The 21,615-nt window shown below is 32.5% G+C and overlaps 1 protein-coding gene across 1 annotated transcript; it reads right to left on the bottom strand.

Annotated features, from left to right (window-relative positions):
* Positions 1-817: 817 nt before the first annotated feature.
* On the bottom strand, positions 818-17,377 carry LOC143073653 (lim and transglutaminase domain protein ltd-1-like). The gene is made up of 10 exons (XM_076249344.1): positions 17,090-17,377; positions 16,358-16,698; positions 15,531-15,653; positions 10,878-11,104; positions 10,078-10,334; positions 5,819-6,804; positions 4,501-4,669; positions 2,959-3,230; positions 1,968-2,153; positions 818-1,419 (listed from the first exon to the last, which is right to left on the bottom strand). Exons 2-10 carry the CDS (start codon positions 16,694-16,696, stop codon positions 1,303-1,305), a joined length of 2,676 nt encoding a protein of 891 aa, XP_076105459.1. The 5' UTR covers positions 16,697-16,698; positions 17,090-17,377; the 3' UTR covers positions 818-1,302.
* Between the last annotated feature and the right edge of the window lie 4,238 nt (positions 17,378-21,615).

Genomic DNA, 21,615 nt, shown 5'->3' with positions numbered 1-21,615 from the left:
TTGATATCGATATTATAACACAATGTTTACTGCTGTACTCCTATTTTTGACATGTTTACCGCTTATTTTGGAGAGGTTTAACTAGCTATAAAACCAGATATAATCCACCATTTTCTACATAAGAAAATGCCTGTATCAAGTCAGGAATATGACAGTTGTTGTCCATTCGGTTGATGTGTTTGAGCTTTTGATTTTGCCATTTGATTAGGGACTATTCGTTTTTTTCCTCAGATTCCGTATTTTTGTGATTTTACTTTTTGCTTGATATGACAATCAATCATGAAGAATTTATCCTGATCAGAAGAAAACAAAGAGAAACGCAAATATTAATATGATCCCAAAACAGATCTGTATAGTGAAAAGAGAAGCAACTCAAACAAAATTTAAATCTAAGATTTGTAAATTCAAAATAGTATCACACCAGATACAACATAACCGAAAAACTGATGTTTTGACAATTCGAACGTCCATAAAACCTGAAAAAAAAAATTAAAAGTTATGCGAAAGATTCACAGGGATCATTTAAACTCATAAATCTAAAATAAGCTAAAAAAGCAATTTACCTAAAATAGAAAAGAAAACACAACATAGAAAACTGAGCAACTTAGAAAATGATATCGGCAATGCTATATCTACAGTAACACCCATGTTTGCCAACATATATTTTGAACTAACGGTGGGATCTGCAAATGATTTAAACCTCGAAGCTTAACAAAATTCCTGCAGAATGTTTACGGGGTCTTCTAAATGTTGATGTTCATATCTATACTTAATAAAAAGCAACAAACATACATTATTATTGTTAACTAATTTTTTATTCATATTACTTCAGATATGAATCAAAACCTCAGTATACAAACCCCCAGTATATCAAATTCCCTACAGTATACGTATCAATAAATTATATAAAACAGTACAAATTATGAACAGATATTTGATTTTTAAGCTTCCTATCAAATACAGTTTGTCTTCTTCTGTATATCGTTAATATCAAATCTTTCCCCCTTAAAAGTTTGACAAAGAAAACTTGAATCAAGGAAACAAGAAGACTTGACCAGGTGTCATATGGTGTCCTTCTTCTATTCCAAAGAAGACTGTCAAAGTTTTGGATCAAAGTTTTCTTAGACGGTTGTAACTATAACCAAAACAGTTTTCTATATATACATGTATGTAGTGATTGACAACGAGTCTTTAAAGACATTTTTGCACCAACAGTATATAGTACTAATAGATTAAAGACAAATTTATTTCAACACCCCGTTTGATATTGCATGATATAATGCAGTCTCTAAATGTCTATTTCTAGCTGTTCTGTGTAGTATGTATTGTGTCCTCATCTCTATACCCATTTGTTGTATGTTCTGTTTTCGGTTGAGTTGATTTCTTTACTTTTGTCAAAGGCTTTATTATATCGCTGGCCTGAAAATAGTGAATATTTTCGTTATCATTAAATTCTTATCATAGTTTTATACAGTTTAAAACAAGGTATGTACAACATTAATGCAGCTTACATAGAAACGAATTATGTTACAAGAAGACCTGCAAAGAAAACAATCATATCTATACATAGTAGAACAACAAATATAGACATCACTTTACAAATTTTTTTTTCCAGCAAAGTAATAGATTTTCTGAGCAAATATCAACATTCATTGCAAAAATCACAAACATTACTAAGTTTAATTATATAATTATATTAGTCATTTTCATAAAATAAGGAAAACAAATGAAACAATCTACGAACTGCGAGGGGAAGCGTTGGACGATTAAAAGTTACTGAATAGAACATATATAACAGAAAAAAAATATTTCAAGAACATGATCATATGAAAATCTAAAACACCAAAAGCAGACCAAATTATTTCAAACAGATATTGCAGTTTTATTACTAAAATATGTTTATTTCAATATATTTGCATGTATCTAGAGTTTATTTTTTAGTACTTTAAATTCATATTTATACATACCCACATGAAGAAAGTGCCTACACCGGCGCTAGATGCCTTTGCCTCCTCTAATGTGTGAGTTTTAAGGAGTCTTTCCACTTCTTGAGCAGTGGAAGGGTCAACGTAGTTTTTATCAAATTGTTTGACCTTATATAAGAGACTATTTCTGCTTGTCATTCTCATCAGGTAAACAATCTCGTCCCATGTCTTGAAATAAAATTATTATGTATATATATAATTTGAATTCAGAAAATTGGTGAGACTGTCACCAAAGTGAGAGTTTTAGCGCTATAAAACCAGGTTTAATCCACCATTTTCTACATTTGAAAATGTCTGTACCAAGTCAGGAATATGACAGTTCTTGTCCATTCGTTTTTTATGTGCTTTGTCATTTGATTTTGCCATGTGATTATGGACTTTCCGATTAGATTTTCCTTTGAGTTCAGTATTTTGGTGATTTTACTTTTTTTCATAATTAGCCTGCTACTAAGTTTAATTTTACTGCCCTTATTTACTAGACATAAATATCTGTTGTTTATTCAATTGAAAAAAAAAACAAAATACATTGTTTTCACAGTTAAGTTTATATCGTTTTGTTGTTTATCAGCTCTAGTCCGTTTAGAAGTAAAAAAAAAAAAGCATTCACCAGATACAGACGTTCTAAAACTGAAACACTAGAGTGCCATTCAGTGGTCTGTTTCAGATTGAACATTATTTTACATTGTACAAATACTAGGACATTATGATTCGGCTAATTTGAACGCATTAACACCTCGTATATCGATTAGGAACAGACAAATCACGGTAACAAACAAATACTGCATTAACTCTAAAAAGGCGAAACCAGGTTCATTAACATGGTTCCTGCTTCACTCAAATCAAAAGAGCATAACATAACCCAAGGATAGAACGAAACCCGGAACATCTGGTACTTAATCTTTGGTGTACATGTTGGTGCTAGTGTTGAAATTCAAATCTATTTTGTACAACTGAACAGAAATAGTATTCGTACCCTCAACGATTCTGGCTTTTCTCCTAGTAAGATATACGTTGCTTTCATTACATCGTACATCACAGGTTTAGGTTTCTTGTAGCGATGGACCTCAGATATTGTTGTTCTCTTCATTTCCAGTATAAATACGGAATTGTTATCAGCCTCTTGTAACATCTGCTCGCCCTCTCTTATATAATTATTCAACTTATCTGCAAGATTTGACTGTCTTGCATCTTGTATTGCCTTTTCTAGAACATCAGCGTTTTTACGATTGATGCCATTTCTCAATGCTACCGGGAAAAACAATTGAAAATTTAATACGATATAATGCGTGTTTAAATGCATTTTCAATAAAAACAAAATCAGTTATTCAAACCTTGTTTTGTGCGTGTTTATGATTTCAATACACATGACCTTTTAAATGAACAAAATTCACATAATTAAAAACAAAAAAATATCGGAAAATGCAACTGAAAGCGATACCAGTTTGTCTTTAGATGCAGATTGGTGTGACGTTTTGGTCAGTTTTGTAGGAATCACCTTTCACTTTTTACAAGAGCGCTTAATTTTTAAAATATGTTTTCGTCTCTTGCGGAAGTAAAGACGAAATGTTCTGCAATGTAGTTAAAAAGAATGATTTTATTGTCTCAATTTGTTTCGCATTATTTTCGATAGAAACTGAATTCTCTTTTTAAACCAATTAAAAGAAATAAAAATGCGCTAATGACATATTGCATGTATTTCTTTTTTGGTGAGAAGACTAAGTAAAAGCAGATTTGTTAAAACGAGAATTCCATATCTAAGAATATTGACCATTTATTTGTACCTGTTTCTGTTCATTAGCAAATTAAATTATACAAGTACACACCCGTGATATCGCGGGTCCGTGACTGAATTAAAGTCTATAACTATGCCTAAGCCTTATTTTAGTAATTAGTATTGTCATCTGATAAAGTCATGTCGATTATAAGATACAAAGTTTTCTCTGCTTTCAAATCTTTCTGTTTGAACCCGTCGACCTGGAACTTATCAATTATTGGTAATATTAATTATTTGGAAAACAAAAGGTCCTGGCTATCCAGGAATGGAGTATTTTTTAATCAACAGCATTGTCCTATATTAGTTATCTTAGAAAGTCTTGCTGATTGCTGAATAAAACTACAATAGGGAACAATTTGACAATGATTGAATTTAGTAGTGTCAGCCCTTTGATTATGACCCGTGTATATAGCAAAATCCTAAATACACCGTTTGGTGGTGCGCCTGTCAAATGCGGAACGTACAGATAAGGTAATAGCTAACAGGTGAATATACTATTGGTATCGGTATCGGATTCGACCCGGAACTTGTTAATTATTGGCAATATTAATTATGTCGAAAACAAAAGGGTCTGGAGTGGTGTAATTTTTAATCTACACCATTGTCCTATATTAGTTATATATAGAGTTGAATTCTTTGATTTGTCGTTTTTACCCGATGACGGCTGACAAATTGGACCTCGTAATTTTAGTATTATAGATTATTTCATATATGGATATTTAACGCATTTAAAGCGTTTACCCTTAGCTAATTTTAGATATTCCAGTCTTTCATATGCTTTTGTAAGCCAGCCATCGTCTGGTAAATCCTCCTTGTTTAACTTATCGATTGCCATTTGCACATCCTCGGGATTCTTGGATGTCTTAAGTGTATTCATCAACTGTTGCCGAATCATTAAATCTCCTGCACTCTGAAAAAATATATTGGTCCAAAAATTGAAATGAAATTGAAGTGCCAGATATTTGCTTTTATGTCATAATATGTTGAGAGTGCATGTGTTTTCCGCATTGTCGCGTTGTTCAATTACATGTGAACACATTCTGCCATCAAATTAACTGTTTACAAAATTTAGAATTTTTGAAAATCTAAGGCTTTTCTACCTCAGGCAAAGATTACCTTAGCTGTATTTGGCAAAACTTTTAGGAATTTTGGTCCTTAATGCCCTTCAACTTCATACTTTATTTGGTCTTTTCAATTTTTTGGGATTCGAGCGTCACTGATGAGTCTTTTGTAGATGAAACGCGCATATGGCGTATATACAAAATTTCAGTAGTCCTGGTATCGATGATGAGTTTATCTGGTACTGCCAGAGGAATTGGTTCGTCTCATGGTACTTGGTAAAATATAAAAAAGAGATGTGGTATGATTGCCAATGAGACAACTATCCACAAAAGACCAAAATGACACAGACATTAACAACTAAAGGTCGCCGTACGGCCTTCAACAATGAGCAAAGCCCATACCGCATAGTCAGCTATAAAAGACCCCGATAAGACACTGTAAAACAATTCAAACGAGAAAACTAACGGCCTCATTTATGTAAAAAAAAATGAACGAAAAACAAATATGTAACACATAAACAAACGACAACCACTGAATTACAGGTTCCTGACTTGGGACAGGCACATACAAAAATAAGGTGGCGCGATTAAACATGTTAGCGGGATCCCAACTCTCCCCCTAACCTGGGACAGTGGTATAACAGTACAATATAAGAACGCTAGCTTCCAAAATTGCATCATACAAACTAATATCTATACTTAACCTTTAAAATCTTATGTATGTGCACACCTCAATTGCAAAATCTACAAAAAGACCAAAAATATAACAAAAATGCCGAGCTCCAAGTAAGTATAAGGATTGTCATAAATTGTTCTAAAAGAAATAAAATGCTTGTTCGTTCATATTCTTAAAAATACCAGTTAAGGCGTTTACTCTATAAAATAATGTGTTTGTGTTGTTTTAGATACCCTTTTTTGATTTCTGAATTTATGAAGAGGCGACGTTTGAGTCTTATATGAACTTCAGTCTAAAATAAATTGAGTATTTTAAATCTTACTTCAAAATGTTTTCTTGGTTTCTTTGGATCTTCTGACATTAAAAGGAAATTGCACACATTTATGAAGTCTCTATTCGAACGTCTATGTTTTGCATGTAATTTTAGAACATATTCTCCGTTTCTCGGAACACCAACAGTAATAAATAAGTCCTCATTGTGTTGCTTAAGTGAAATATATTCTTCGAGTTCCGAAGAAGGAGTCGTGTGATGAATCATCTCTGCAATGACTTTGATGTCTTTATACACCTTAAAATCGATTTCAACTGTGTCCGGTCCACGTATCGTTATTAAACCTGTAACCTTTGAAACCAATTTCATGCCGAAACGTTCTGTAACACGACAAGGGCCAAATCCTATTTCAGGAACTAACGGCAGTGCCTCAAATCTCAGTTTCGGCTCTTCACAATTCACCTTGAATGAACACAAGAATTCTGAATCACTTTCACTAGCTCCTCCAAACACTTTGAAATCATACATTCCTTCAACGGGGAAACGCATATGGAAATGTGTTTTTCTTTCGTCATGAACAACTGCCACCAAGAACTTAAAATCTAGTTCCACAGCAACATCGGGGCTCTCAGATGCAATCAATTCAAATTTATGATCGAGAAAAATGTGTCTCGAGTCCATTCGCTTGATTGATATTATGCAAGATCCGTGTTTAGCTTTTCTAATGCCGCTTAAGCGACTTGAAATTTTCAGATGATGTGCGAAGAAAGCTTGTGATACAACTGGAAGTTTCAGAAATTTTTCTATTGAATGTGGTTTACCAAGCAGTTGCCACATGTCTTCATCGGGATAACACCGAAAGATAAACTCCTCCGGGTCAGTCAAGAAATAATATTCATTCACATTCAAAATGGACTCTTTCTCAATTTTTTTCAAAACACCGAGGTTATAGTTGCCTGTATGTGCAAATGTCTTTGAGGATCTTGATGTTACTGAAGAATTAGAAATCGCAGGGAGTTTTGGGGTCGACGATTCACCTGAATTAGATACAGTGTCACATCAAAAATATTTTAAGTAGGAAAATGAGTATTGACATGCGTAAATTGCTCATCATTATAATTAAAACTGAGTGTAGTACGACATGATTTCAGCAGATCAAGTTATTAAGGCTTGTTTTAAGTAACAGTGATCATTCTTTGATATGGTATTATTTGTTATCGTTTTATACTATTCTTTTTATGTATTATGCCGTTATTGTAGAGTCGATTACGGTTTGTATACATTATTTGCGTACATAGTGTTAGTTCACATACTGAGTAAAAAAAAGTCTTCAGTGAAGATATAAAACAAAACCACTTAAACCTCAACATCGTCATTTTTTTTTGTCTTTTAACATGTATATTAAACAACATTTGCAATCACCCACATTTTATTTTTATGGTTCATGTTACTCAGTCTTAAGTTAAAAAAATGTGTTTTGTATTCTGTCGTTTGTCTTTTCGTCGTTTTTTGTTTTTTTTCCCATGACATTGTCGGCTTATCTGTTGTCCCTCTTTCCATTTTTTCCGTTGGTTGTTTTTGGTTTTTCAGATTTCTGTTCTTTTTTTTTTTTTTTTTAACTTAATATGATTTATTTTGTATAGACGATTACTTATCTTCTGCTTTATGCCGTCTTTCGATTTCTTTGTTTGGAATAAAAAATACAGAGATTTTGAATGATTTTTGATTCTTATTCCATCGTTACATTGTACAGTCATTCCCAAAAAATGGGTACAATTACAAAATTTCATTGTCGCCGGCAAATAACCACAAAATGCAAGCTGAACATATGTCACAGATAATCTTTTTCGTGTTCTAAGTGATTAATATGTATACTAAAATAAAATTATATTCTTCTGTGATGTATATCGTAAATATATTTGTGTGATTTTCTATCCAATATACGGAAATCACACGAATTCCGAATGTCGCCAAGAAAAACTCCAAATATCGGTGTGAATTAAAATACTTTATTTCATCTAAATCATGATTAGATTTGCTTTTATTATTTGACACTATATTGATTTTTATCCACAAAAATATTTTAGAATCAAAAGTTATAATATACACTTTGATTTACCCATTAAACCAATGTCGCCGATAAACGTATAACCTACCGTAACGTATCTTTAGGTACAGTCAAAACATATTTATATGATTGGAAATCATGCCCAAAGTGACTTTAAGCAAAGTTGATACATCAAATTTTAAAATTCTGCCTTTAACTTTTATTGCAATGAAACGAAAAATAAAAAAAAAATATTCTCTTTCTCTTTTTTTCGATTGTCGCATATAAGAATCCAACCTACGTAACGCGTATTTTGGAACGCACTAACCAAGAACAAATCAAAATGATGATTATTTCATTGAAAGCACCCATAAAGCTTCTCAATAATCAGTTTTGAGAAAGCAACTCAACAATATTGTTACATATTTCCATGTATAATGTAAATAAAACTAACCTCCGTTTAAATAACCTCCGTGACGCAGTTATTTACAGTTAAGTTGTCAGACTATTTTTATCAGTATCAGCGGCTGCCGACACTGCCGAGAGTCATTTTTGTAGCAGATATCATTTATTATAAAGAAAACAGACAAACAAAATACAGATTTTGAGAAAAAAAAATGTTGTTTTGAGAAAGGTAGGTTAACTTGTTTTTTCCCTATTATGTGAGCAACATTATAACGTTAAATAAACGTTATATCAGCCATTTTCTTAGATTTAAAATAGTCTACAACACAACTTGTGTAATTACGACGACAATCATAACTTTAACAGCGGTTTATGGCAAACATTTTCAAGATTATTTAGGACTCATCAATGTAACGGAGGTTATGCAAATAAAAAAAATCTAAAGATGCATGTAAACACGATCATACCAATTGAAATTCTTGTACATTGTTATAGATACCAAATCAGTTCATCAATTATCACTAATAAAAATCAAAAGGTGATGTCAATCTTAGACGACATCATTGATTTACGTTACGGAGGATAGAAATTTAAGGAAAAAAAGTTTTTTTTCTCTAACAGGACTTTACTATTTTTAGATAACGATTTACTAAGAAAAATGTTTAATTCTGTTGTCTTGTTTGTCATTTAATTCCAATATTTACATTCATTTATATGTTTGCTGTTGGTAATAACTGGAATTGTCCGTTATGGAGGTTTTAAATGTCGTTACGGAGGATAGAAATTTTCGAAATGAAACTATTTTGACTCCAAAACTTCAGAGTTGAGTATAATACATACATTATGGTGTGAAGGAAGATGACATTATCTGTATAGAGCTAATAAAATTAAGTTGAACAGTATTCGGTTTAGGTAAAACATATTTTTGAGTGAAAGTTCATGAATCGTTACGGAGATTTTGACACGAACAAGTCAATTTGACTAATAGAAACATATAACTTGATAGAAAACAGTTTTTAAGTTTGTAATCTCAATACATTGTTTAGAAAAGCTAGCATTAAAGAGTTAAGTGTTACTATGTATCAGCATTCAGATACTGGTTTGATAGCAACCTCCGTAACAAAGATGGGGGTGTGGATTAATACAAGCATATAAAATACATACAAGTGATTCAAAACATAGATAATAGGGTTTTTCCTGGAAAGCTGTATTATGAAACTAAAATATTATACAGCATAACATTTCATTAGTTTAAATTTATTACTAAATAAGTTGTGAAAACTACTTATTTTAATTATTTTTTAAACACTATATTAATTCAGACCTTAAAATTGGTATTTGCTTTCAATATATACAGAATAATACGTATAAATCAGTTTGCTATGGTGGTAAATGTAACCCATTTCACATGAGCCTGGATTTAAATCTCGTGTTTTTCTCTAATGCAATGTTTAAGATGACTTTATACAACACTAACCTCCGATACGTTCATACTTTCCTTGTCTTACAAAAAATGCTAAAACTAGAAAACAACTAAAATGGTGTAAGTAAAAATTAAAAAAATGACAGACTAGATATAGACACAGAAGAAAACAACACTCTCTCTCTGCTCAGTTGAAATTTATTTTTTAACAGTGTCTACATTCGAATTGTACCCATTTTTTGGGAATGACTGTGTATCACGGTGAGTGTTAACATACTGATATGTTAACCATGACACATGTTCAATAGTTATCAAAGGTACTAGGATTTAAAGTAACACCAATGAATTAATTGAATTAATATGTATATGAAATATGAAATAAAAATATATTTTTGTTGATAAAATTCTGAATGTTGATTTCAAAATATGAAGTACCGTTTTGATAGGGTTCTTTAAATGACCCCGTTTTACTCGAGAGTGGAGTGCTTTCTATGTGAACTGGTTGCTGCTCTGTTAGTCTTTTCTTGGTTGATACAGTATCGAACGCCCATTGAAAGAAAACAATCCTCCATCCATCTGCACAATAAACCGTATTCCATGTAACTCTGTTTTTGTCGATTTCTGTTTCGCCTATTTCATGGTTTTCTAGTTTTGCAACACCTGATACAACATGACAAGGGATATCAACATTCCTGGGGAAAGAAATATTACTTAATAGTTTTTTTTTTTAATTTCCCTCTGTCATTTTAAAGAAACATGTTAAAAAATGAAAACAACATATGTTCGAAACGCTTTTCTTGATTTACCTTCACCAGGAACACCCAAAAGCCGAATATTTGAAAGCAAAATGTACCAATGTTGAAGATTTTGGGATTCATAACTAAAAACATAGAAAACTCTTAAATTTTTCTTTGAATTTATTGATGATTGTTTTCCTTCCAGTATCAATAATGATAATAATCCATTGATGATAAATTCAGCATTGTCAACACACAAGTTTTATTTATCTTTATAACCAATACATGAGGTATGGATTTCTTCCTTTCTGTACTTTAATTTTAAAGCTATTTGTCTCTTTTCTTTATGTTTTTATTCGTCATTCTCTATTCTCCATTTCCCCCTTTTTATTCCCTGTTCTTAGACCGTCAAGAATACTGTGTTTATGAGTATGCAACACATTACTTTGACTATATAATATCATGCAACTATGCTGCAATAGACCTTTTTATACTCACTTGCACATAATTGCAAACAATTCAGGATAGGATGACTTTTTATCTTTCACTTCTTTTAGATGATGAAGAGGTGATTTGTCGTTTATCGAGCGTGAGTAATCAAGTTGGTCCAACTTCTGAAGACATATCCAGGCAAATATTGCTCGCACCTTATCGACATCCTTGTAATATCTTGCGGTCAATGATAAAGTTAAAGCTTTCATGTCAGGAGCTGATTCAACGTCAACCTTAAAGACAAATCCCTCTATTGTTTATGCGCATATACAAGCGCAACAGTACTATGCCGTCAGTGGTTTATGACGTCGCGGTTTCCGCGAACTGGAAACGTTTATTAGAGTTATTCCTCTTTGTGCCGATGGAGAGAGTGACAATCGTTTTGATAGGTTAATTTGCCGAGAAAAAAATGAAAATTGTTTTTATATAATAGACATGTTCCAGAATTGGATAAAATATGAGAATGAAAAGAGAGTTAACTGTACAGCAATCTAACAACAAAAAAAATACACAAAAATGACCGTAAAGAAACGAAATAGAATCTGGATACTCGACAACAAGATGAGCCAATCAAATTATAATATAATACTTTTTTCTTTAATTTTCTACATGTATAGACTTTTGTAGGTTCTTAATTACATCGATATTTTACAAATCATTAAGAAAGTACGAAAATCATCAATCTTTCTGATCATGTCCTCAAAATTCACTGTATCTTTAGCAATAGGTATGATTATGGCAAATTCTTATTGCACTGACGTATTTTGAATATGTACTGCACTTACATTTTTACATGAATATGATAATTATATTTCAAATAAACACCAACAAAACAGTAACTTAATGACGCATACATGTAAAACAAAGTACATCTAGAGAAGTTAACATATAATCTTCTAACATTGTAGGTTTTTTTATATGACCATTCCGAGTTTGTTCCGATTGTTTGATTTTTATGTATAAGGTGCGCAATTTTTGTATAAAAAAAAAAACATAATCGTGTCTGTGTTAAAAAGATGTCGGAATGAAGAATTACAGAGGAATGCATATGGAAAAAAAAATAATTAAAAGGAGATTTGAGAAAAAAGGTCGGACTAGGTTTTATTCATTCTCACGGTATGACAGCTGTATGAGTATACTTAGACTGAGTTTCTAGCAACATTACGGAAAGTTTCGATATTCATAGATGCCTAAGGATGAGTGATCAAAACAGAAATGGTGTTAATTAGACCCCGTTAACACTTGCACGGAATTGAAATAAAATCGATCTCTGAAGAGCATCTCGCGTTTTCGATCTTTTTAAAAGAACTTGTACGTTTACATTTAGTATAAATTGCATATCTAAAATAATCAGCCTAACCATTTCGTTGACAAAAAATTGTAAAAAAATGAATAAGGAAATATTTGGTTCATTAGATAATTATATGCTTCTGCATTTATTAATATTGTATTTGATTAACATGTCATAAGTAATTAAAAAAAAAAGAATTGTCAGAAAAAAATTACTTATAACGGTCATTTCGTTTGAAGATGAGTAATCTACAGAAAGAAAAAAAATACTGAATGAATACAATTGAAAAGATATATTTTTTAAATATGCACCGAATATCACACGTATAGTAAGAGAATATGGAACGAATAAGTAACAGGGCATCAGTCAAGCACTGAAACGAGTATTTACGCCTTAGAATAGGGTTATTTTATCTCTTAGAACCAATATATAGCATCAGAGACAAGAAAAAAAATGGAAAAGATTTGTTTAAAAAGGTGCGACCTATAACAAACATATTGTAAGCGAATAAGTAGCAGGTCATCGGTCTAGCGCTAAAACTGGTACATACGCGCTAATAGGTTGATATTTTATCGTATGTTTTTCTTTGTTGTGATGTTATGCTATTGTTTCAGAAAAAGGGAGAAGGTTTGGATCCATTAAAACGTTTAATCCCGCTGCAAATGTTTGCACCTGTCCTAAGTCAGGAATCTGATGTACAGTAGTTGTCGTTTGTTTATGTAATATATACGTGTTTCTCGTTTTGTTTATATAGATTAGACCGTTGGTTTTCCCGTTTGAATGGTTTTACACTAGTAATTTTGGGGCCCTTTATAGCTTGTTGTTCGGTGTGAGCCAAGGCTCCGTGTTGAAGGCCGTACTTTAACCTATAATGGTTTACTTTTTAAATTGTTATTTGTATGGAGAGTTGTCTCATTGGCACTCACACCACATCTTCTTATATCTATATATTTCACTTTTAAGAACCTATAGCTAACACCATCATGACCATAGACAAGAAAACAATTGAAAAGATTTGTTTCGTAATAGGTGCAATGTATTTCAACGTATAAGCAAATAAGGAACGAATAAGTAACGGTATCAGTCGAGCGCTGTAACGGGTCCTGTCTCAGGAGTATGTAATTTAAAGTGGATGTTGTTTGTAAAAGAGTCACACATTTGTTTTTCATTAATTATTTCTTTTATTATTTTCTAGTTTGAATTGTGTTACATTTGTCCTTTCGGGACCTTTTATAGTTGTGTATGCGGTATGGGATTTGCTCATTGTTGTAGGCAGTACGGTGACCCATAGTTAATAATTTCCAGTGTCAATTGGTCATTTGTGGAGCATTGTGTTATTTGCAATCATACCACATTTTCTTTTTTTATTAATATATTTTCAGAAGAATGAGGCAAAAAACGTCGAATATATTAATTTGGTTTTTATTATCTCCATGGCACGTTTTGTCAAATCATTTGAGAATAAACACTGAAAACATTTTTAAACTGACCATGCGCAGATTTATTTTCATATCTACATAAAACACTTGAAATTTTATATCGATTGATTGATTGAAAAGTCGATCGCGATGTATCTAAAGCGTTTTCACTTGAAGAAAAACCGGTTCATAAAAAAATCGGTCTTTTAAAACTACGTCTGGAGATGGAATGTATAATACGTCCGATTGAAGATCGATCTTTCTCATTTTTGCAATACTAAAGATCGGCGATCTCAGAAATGATCGATCTTTATTGTTATTGGAAACGGAGTCTTAGATTTCTAATGATTTTAAGTAATTATCATCAAAATAAAAAGGAACAACATTCTTAAACGAAATTAAAATTCATGATACCGGAAGCAAAATTCTGTCTTGTCTTTCAGATGTACTTTGATTGAACAATGATATTATATAAAAATGTCTTCACTATTTTAAAAAGAATTTCTGTTCAACACATAAGCACTATGAATAACCTGAAATGAAATGTTCACAGAAGCATTCGTGTGTACATTTGTACAACGCATTGTTTTCCAACCACCGCATTTATATTACGTCTCTGTGATACTGACTGAAAACTAAGTACTATCATATGTAGATTTATGTGAATTTATCGTAGTTTAAAACAAACAAACAACAAAACAGAAAATAAAGAGAACTGGGTTGTCTCTAATTTGTGAGAATATAGCCTAAAACGGCCGAACGTCTTTCGACGTTGTTTTTAGAATTGGCGCAATGTGTTCCCGCCAATTCAAATTGTTAACCCCTTTTTTGAAATATCTCTTTTTCCATTACGGTGACCCCATCTTTTTATTTCATTATTTTGTTTAGATATAAACAACGCATATTCTATTGAAGACTCATGGAGAAATTATTGGTCAATTTTTTTAAACTTATTTTTTTATAGGTATTTCACAATAAAAAAAAAGGCGGGAAAACTATTATAGCGACTTATCATTATTATTTTCCATTCAGTAAAGGGTGATATTATTAAAATAGTTTGTATTAACAACTAGGTTAACAAAACAGACAAGTTTTTATTGGATTAGGACTTTTAAAAAAATATTACACTGCTATTGACTAGAAGTCCCAATTTCCAAATTCCGTGAAAAAGATGGCGTTTTAAATCGAAAACGAGGTCGGTGACCCCATTTTTTTATTTGCTAATTTTAAAGCTTTTACCTAGCCTAAAGTAAAAAAAAAATATAAAGAAGATATTATTGGTAGATCTGAATAGAAGGATTTGTCTTTAAATAAAACGTAAACTATTTGTGAAATCAATAGCAATAGCATAGCTGAACAAAAAAAAAGAAGAACGGGTGTCATTTGTAGATAAGGAATTACTTACAAATTCAGAGTCGAATATTTACCCAGTTTGTAATGCTGAATATTGAGTTACTTCATTTAGTATGTGTGACATATATTTTGTTTTCTTCTGTCTGTTCTTCCTCGATAATTAGATATAGGAAGATGTGGTATGAGTGCCAATGAGACAACTCTCCATTCAGGTAACAATTTATAAAAGTAAACCATTATAGGTCAAAGTACGGCCTTCAAAGGTATATTTTTTTTATAAAACTGCTGTACTGGTACTTCTGTCTATTCCATAACGATGACGTCTCAACTGACGATATGATACTTTATTCTCGTTTGTAAATTGGTGTTTAAAAAATAGATAACTTTGTATTTTGACTCAGGCGTTTCTCATAAAATTCTGAACTACTTATGTTGGATGAAAATAAAACAGCGACAAAATCTTCAATGGATATTCGCAAACTTTTCAAACGGTGGTCCCACATGTACTGCAAGACTGTCAGACGTCAGAGCATTAGTATGACCATGTCACTCTTTTGCAGATTATTAGTAAAACACATTTCACTATTCTAATCTTACGTTTAGTACTCTTTTATCAATTTCTACAGCAGTTTCCATTTTGAATATCTCAGCTTTCCTTGTTGGAGGGGGTTTTGGTATTGGATATGTTAGTTGTTTCTTCTTAATTTCTTGAACATCAACCTGGGAAAATCAACATGTATTCATTGTTGAGCGACGACAAGTACCAAACATGAGTCATATATTTAGGAGAATGATAATTTCATATATATGATGTTAAACTTATGACAAATATTGCCTTTCTTCCCATTTTTACAGTGTCATATATATGACATTCTCTTTGAAATTACTTCAAATTTATATTTTTGAACTGTTTTTTTTTTAACTTCATACTATTTAGGTTTATAAAGGTTATCTCTAAAGTGTGTACCACATGTGAGTTGTGATTGCAATCTATTGTTTGGTTCTCAAACTTTCATATTTACATCAATTGTTCATTGATACTCAGAATTTTAACTGAACTAAATTGAAATATCTCAAATATTTCGTACTGTTTTATTACAGTAATTAATGTCTGTATGTACTTACATGTATGTGTTTGTCTGTGGACAGTCAAATAAGTATATAAAATTCATCCTAAGGGGCTAAAATTCAAAGAGAGGCGACCTTTACACAGATGTTCAAAATGTATAGGTTTTACTGTAACGGGAGCACATAACGTTGACAAGACTGGTTTTTATTCTGCAAAGAGGTGACCTTTATAATAGGGTAGTATCACTGTGTTCAATATGTCAGATGAGAGCTGGTTATCCAATCAGTACTAATCTATGTGTATTCTTACGATGAACTTCTGTGATACTTGTTTCATATAATTTTGCCATATTTACCTCTTTCTTTAAGTCTTTTGTCAATTGGAAGTCGACTTGTGTTTTTCTCTCGTCTGTTTTTGTAGACGTATTCTTTAAAGAGGTTGATTTATGTATCTTTTTAGTATCTATTTCATCATTTTCAATTTCAGTTTCAAATATCTTTTGCTCTTTACGTTGTCTTTGAATTGCAGATGGTTGTCCGGTTCTAGACATACGGTCGCTTTCCTGGTGTTCGAGTCTCGACCTTTGATCCATTCGTAATGACGTGTCTATGGCGGATGGCTGTCGCATGGATGAATGTTGATCTGGTCGAGGTGTGGATGACGTAGGGAAGTAGGATGACTGTCTATCCTCCATATCTGAATAAAAAATAGGCGAAATTAGTGTGGAGTATGTGTCTTATTAAGTGAAAATATGTTTGTTGTTTCGATCTCGTTGTTTATCGGCCTTCTTTTATTCCTAATATTACCATGTTGCTACATGTAAACGCATTTTAAAAAAGCCACCTCCAGTGATCTCCAGTGTAACAAAATATACATAAAGACATTATAGATTCTTCTTTGCTTTTAATTTGCCACAAGTTTGAATGTATTAAATGTTTATTGAAATGTCTTTAAAAATAAAATATAAAACAAAATAAATTTAAAAAAAGAATTGATAACATTTTAATTTTTAGAAAGTCAGTGTTTGAGCTTAATGAAAAATCGGGATATGAAAATTTGCAAGAGTCATCATTTAAACTAAACTTACCTGTTACTATGGAAACGATATATCACAGGTTCAAATTTATTGCAAAGTCCTAGAATTCGTTGGAGTCTACATGCACATGTTAATATTATGAAGTCTGTAGACTTTTTATTACAAGATATATAATACTCATCCAACAATTTCTTATCAATAATTACATTTTTATCAAAAAAATGCAACATGTGTTTAAAAGAAAGAGCCTAATATGCAAACCCGGTTTAAGTTACTATGGGATAATGTTTAAACATAAGATCATCAACAAATATTCAATTATCACTAAATCAAATTAACACAATAAAGGTATTTTGTTGTATTGACGGATATCTATAATACAGTGACAATAGACTTGATGATAGGTCTTGATATACAAGAAGTATATACAAGGTTGTCACGGTATATACCCTATTTGTTTTCCGATTCATTGTTCATTTTGTATAATTTAAATTTGTGAAGATTGTTATTTGTACATACTATATTTCTATTCTTGCTGAGGAAACTTTTCACATATTCATACAATAGCTCAATGTAAAGCATACAGTATATATATAGGTGTTAACAATGGTTGTCTTTTTTAGAATTTCTGTGTAATAAAGTTATTCATTATTGTAAAGATTGTTTAGATGTGAACGAATTTTCCATTGTAACTGCTTTAAAAAATTTAAAAACGTTACAAGTGATAGATATTTATATTTAGAAAAGCAATAGATTTGGTGTATAAAGTTTTCCGGACTTGTAAAACAATTACTGATACTTTCCGAGTCCAATATACTCCAAATAAGTATGAATTTGAAAAGGAAAAGTAACATTGGCTTATCTATCCTACCAGAATTTTTTTTAAATTCCCGATAAAACTTAAGAATTATTTGATATGTGTGTAACTACATTAATCTTATTGTTCAGAGTTTTGTGTAAAGATTTTAATGAACTGGATAGTCATCACTAAAATCATTATCAACACAAAGAATTATGGATTTAAGTTTCAGGTCGGTCGATCTCTTTTGTAGATGATGTAAGCTTGTCCGGATACGTTGATACAATGTATATATAAATGATCTTTATATATATCATCTGCTTTTTTGACTTCATACATTCTTGCAGTTTTTGTAAAAGATCTTTTAACAAATCCCAATAGATATGTTGTTTCATAAACGACGAGTTCCGGGCATTAAATAATTTAAATACTCGAGTTGTCTCCGATCAAGATTTTACATGTATTTATGAGAAGGAGAAACAATAATAGTCGGAGATCAAATTACTAATTGCATGTGTATAATTAATAGCACGTCACAATGATGTTTTAGATATGTTTAAACTGCACGTACCTACAGTCCACCAAAAGTTCAGCACCACCTTACTATAACTGGCAATATTTGTTTAACTATTGTGAATAAATTATTATTTTGTGATGTGATGAATTGCCTTAACTTACATCCCAGCTAATTCAGTACGATCCAAAAGATTGAACTCCAATAAACCCGCCAAGCAACTTTTTATTAAAGGTCATCTGCACTTTAACAAGTAATGCGTACAGGTGAAATTTGACCTTCATCAAGTCTTTGCGTAACATTGCAAGGCATAATTAAGCACCACCGAAATATAACTGGCAATATTTGTTATTAACAGCGAACAAATAATTAAGTAATAACAAAATGATGTTTAAGTCTAGGCCGATCCAGAGGGGACGAAGGCATAGTAAAGGCGTAAGTTATCTGTGGCTGAATGTTTGGCAAGTAATTGGCATGTCAAACATGTCAAATGACGGTAGTAGTACTAGGAGCATATGTAACCATTTCAATGTTATTCACACCGTTATTGACAGACTTTTAGTAAACAAAGGAACTGTAAATGATAGACTAAGGTCCGGAAGACCCCGTTTAACTACCCGTCGTGCTTAAGCCAACTCATTGACTTTTACTCCGCACCTTAGACACCACTGGCCTCGATGAGGTCGTGTAAGTGTTCGCACATTTATCCGTCGACTTCATTGATGCAACCTAAGAGCACGTCTTGTGGTCAAGAGACCCAGTGCCCTGATAACCAGGTACCGTATACTCAGGTTTCAATGGGCTAATAAACATCAAGCCCTTGAACATGAGAAGCTGGCTAAAAAAATCGATCAGTACACCAGTCCACCGAATACGAGTTTGGCGGGAGAATAAAATTGTCTATGACCAAAACAACATTTGCCCAACGACTGAATTTGGTGCTGGTGGTGTTACAGTATGGTGTTGCTTCTCTGACATACTGTTGTAAGCTGGGTACGTATAATCTACGGGGTAACATGAACGGGCAGACATACAGGGATTTAATTTGGTGCTTAGAAACATTGTAGTTCCTAATTTTGACAATCCATGACCTACCTGCGTTCTATCATGAGCACAAACATGAATTTCATGAATCAACTTAATCAATATAAACAAGAGGCTCCAAGGAACTAGTCCGAGATTACTCTGACGTCCAACGGCTGTTTTGCCAGACAAGCTGGGGCCGTGGGACGTCAGAGCTCGTCCCATATAAAAAAATGGATATTTGCCCACCCAAAATAGATGCGCTGCTTCGTCGCTTCTGATGCCGACTGACGGCCTTGGAATTATATAAATCGGGCATCAATCTGTTCATTTTTCATTTATCTCTTCATTTATGCAAGTTTCACCTACCTGCCAACCTTTATTTTTCCATATTTTAACAGTTTTCACAGTGACCCATCAATTTCGGCATTTTGCCTTTCATTTTCAAAGATAATCAAGTGACCACGAGAAAACAGTGATGATTTATGCAAATGACCATAATGTAACACCTCGTTCATTTACGATGCAAGTTATCTAAATGTCCGAGAGCTTCCGATTGTAACGTGGTCGGAACTAATTGCATAATACCGATCTCCTGTAAAGGAGGTGAAAAATCGTGGTTGGCTACTAAATGTTAAACATCGATCTCCTATAAAGGAGGTGAAAAAATATAAATATTTGCATATTTTGAGTCTCGAGACCACGACCTCTCTCGTAGCTTGACGTCCATTTGAAAGTGAAAGTCAAAATGCCGAAATCGATGGGTCACTGTGAAAACTGTTAAAATATGGAAAAATAAAGGTTGGCAGGTAGTTGAAACTTACATAAATGAAGAGATAAATGAAAAATGAACAGATTGATGCCCGATTTATATAATTCCAAGGCCGTCAGTCGGCATCAGAAGCGACGAAGCAGCGCATCTATTTTGGGTGGGCAAATATCCATTTTTTGATATGGGACGAGCTCTGACGTCCCACGGCCCCAGCTTGTCTGGCAAAACAGCCGTTGGACGCCAGAGTAATCTCGGACTACCAAGGAACCTGTGTCGCTCACCTAATATTTTTATTTACAATTGATGCATGAAATAATGCAACCGTTATACTTTTGCTTTAGTTTCAGAGATATAAGCCAAAAACTGCATTTTACCCCTATGTTCTATTTTTAGCCATGTCTGTCATGTTGGTTGGCAGGCAAGTTCATCGGAACACATTGTTATACTAGATATCCTAATGATGATTGTGACCAAGTTTGGATATATTTGTCTCCATTGTTTCAGAGAAGATTACTTTTGTAAAAGATTTCAATAACATTACAAAAAAAAATTGTAAAAAAATACTCCTTATGGGGTTAATTGATTATTTTGGTCTTGTTGAATTATTTGTAGATCGTACTTTGCTGAACATTATTGCTGTTTACAGTTTATCCTTATCTATAATATTATTCTAGATAATAACCAAAAAATGCAAAATTTCCTTAATATTATCAATTCAGGGGCACCGTCAACCCGACAACGGTTGTCCGATTTGTCTGAAAATTGTAGGACAGATAGATCTTGACCTGATTAACATATTTGCCCCATTTCAGATTTGCTCTAAATTCTAAAAGGTTTCAAAGATATAAGCCAAAATCTACGTTTTACCCATATGTTTTTTTTTGCAACGGTGGCCATCTTGGTTGGGTGGCCGGGTTATCGGACACATTTTAAAAAGTAGATACTCCAATGAAGATTATGGCCATGTTCAGTTGAATTTGGACCAGTAAATTCAGAGTACAAATTTTTTTCTAAAGGTTAACGACGGACGACGGCGACGACGGACGAAAGACGACGTACGTTAAGTGATGAGAAAATACCACTTCGCCCTTTGGGACAGATGAGCTTGAAAAAAGAAGATTTGGTATGATTGCCAATGGGATGATCTGAGACCATTCTCCACAAGAGATCAAATGACACAGAAATTGACAACTATATGTCACTGTGTCAACGTATATTTGTTCCGCCTAACAGAAGTTCGACTGGAAACTTTGTTATAAACAATGTCATAATACCTATTCTTGTTGGACCAAATATTCTATACCATTTATTCCGTTAGGGACTTATACTGTAATATTTATTCCTATGGAAATAATATTCCAGAATAGTTCTTCCTTTTGGAACTTATATTATGAAGGAACTTCTATTCTGTGACAACTGTACGGCCTTCAATAATGAGCAAAGCCCATACCGAATAGTCAGCTATAAAA

This window comes from Mytilus galloprovincialis, chromosome 4 (genome assembly GCF_965363235.1).
Source record: "Mytilus galloprovincialis chromosome 4, xbMytGall1.hap1.1, whole genome shotgun sequence".
NCBI classification, from domain to species: domain Eukaryota; kingdom Metazoa; phylum Mollusca; class Bivalvia; order Mytilida; family Mytilidae; genus Mytilus; species Mytilus galloprovincialis.
This window is presented reverse-complemented; position numbering and strand designations above follow the sequence as displayed.

What these genes read in the sequence shown, in the direction of transcription:
- LOC143073653 (XM_076249344.1), bottom strand. Translation starts at nt 16,696, where the DNA reads ATGGAGGATAGACAGTCATCCTACTTCCCTACGTCATCCACACCTCGA. An exon ending in CAAAAGACTTAAAGAAAGAG is followed by an intron (nt 15,654 to 16,357) that starts GTAAATATGGCA and finishes TGATTTTCCCAG; the next exon opens with GTTGATGTTCAAGAAATTAA. An exon ending in TAAAGAACCCTATCAAAACG is followed by an intron (nt 6,805 to 10,077) that starts GTACTTCATATT and finishes TATCTAATTCAG; the next exon opens with GTGAATCGTCGACCCCAAAA.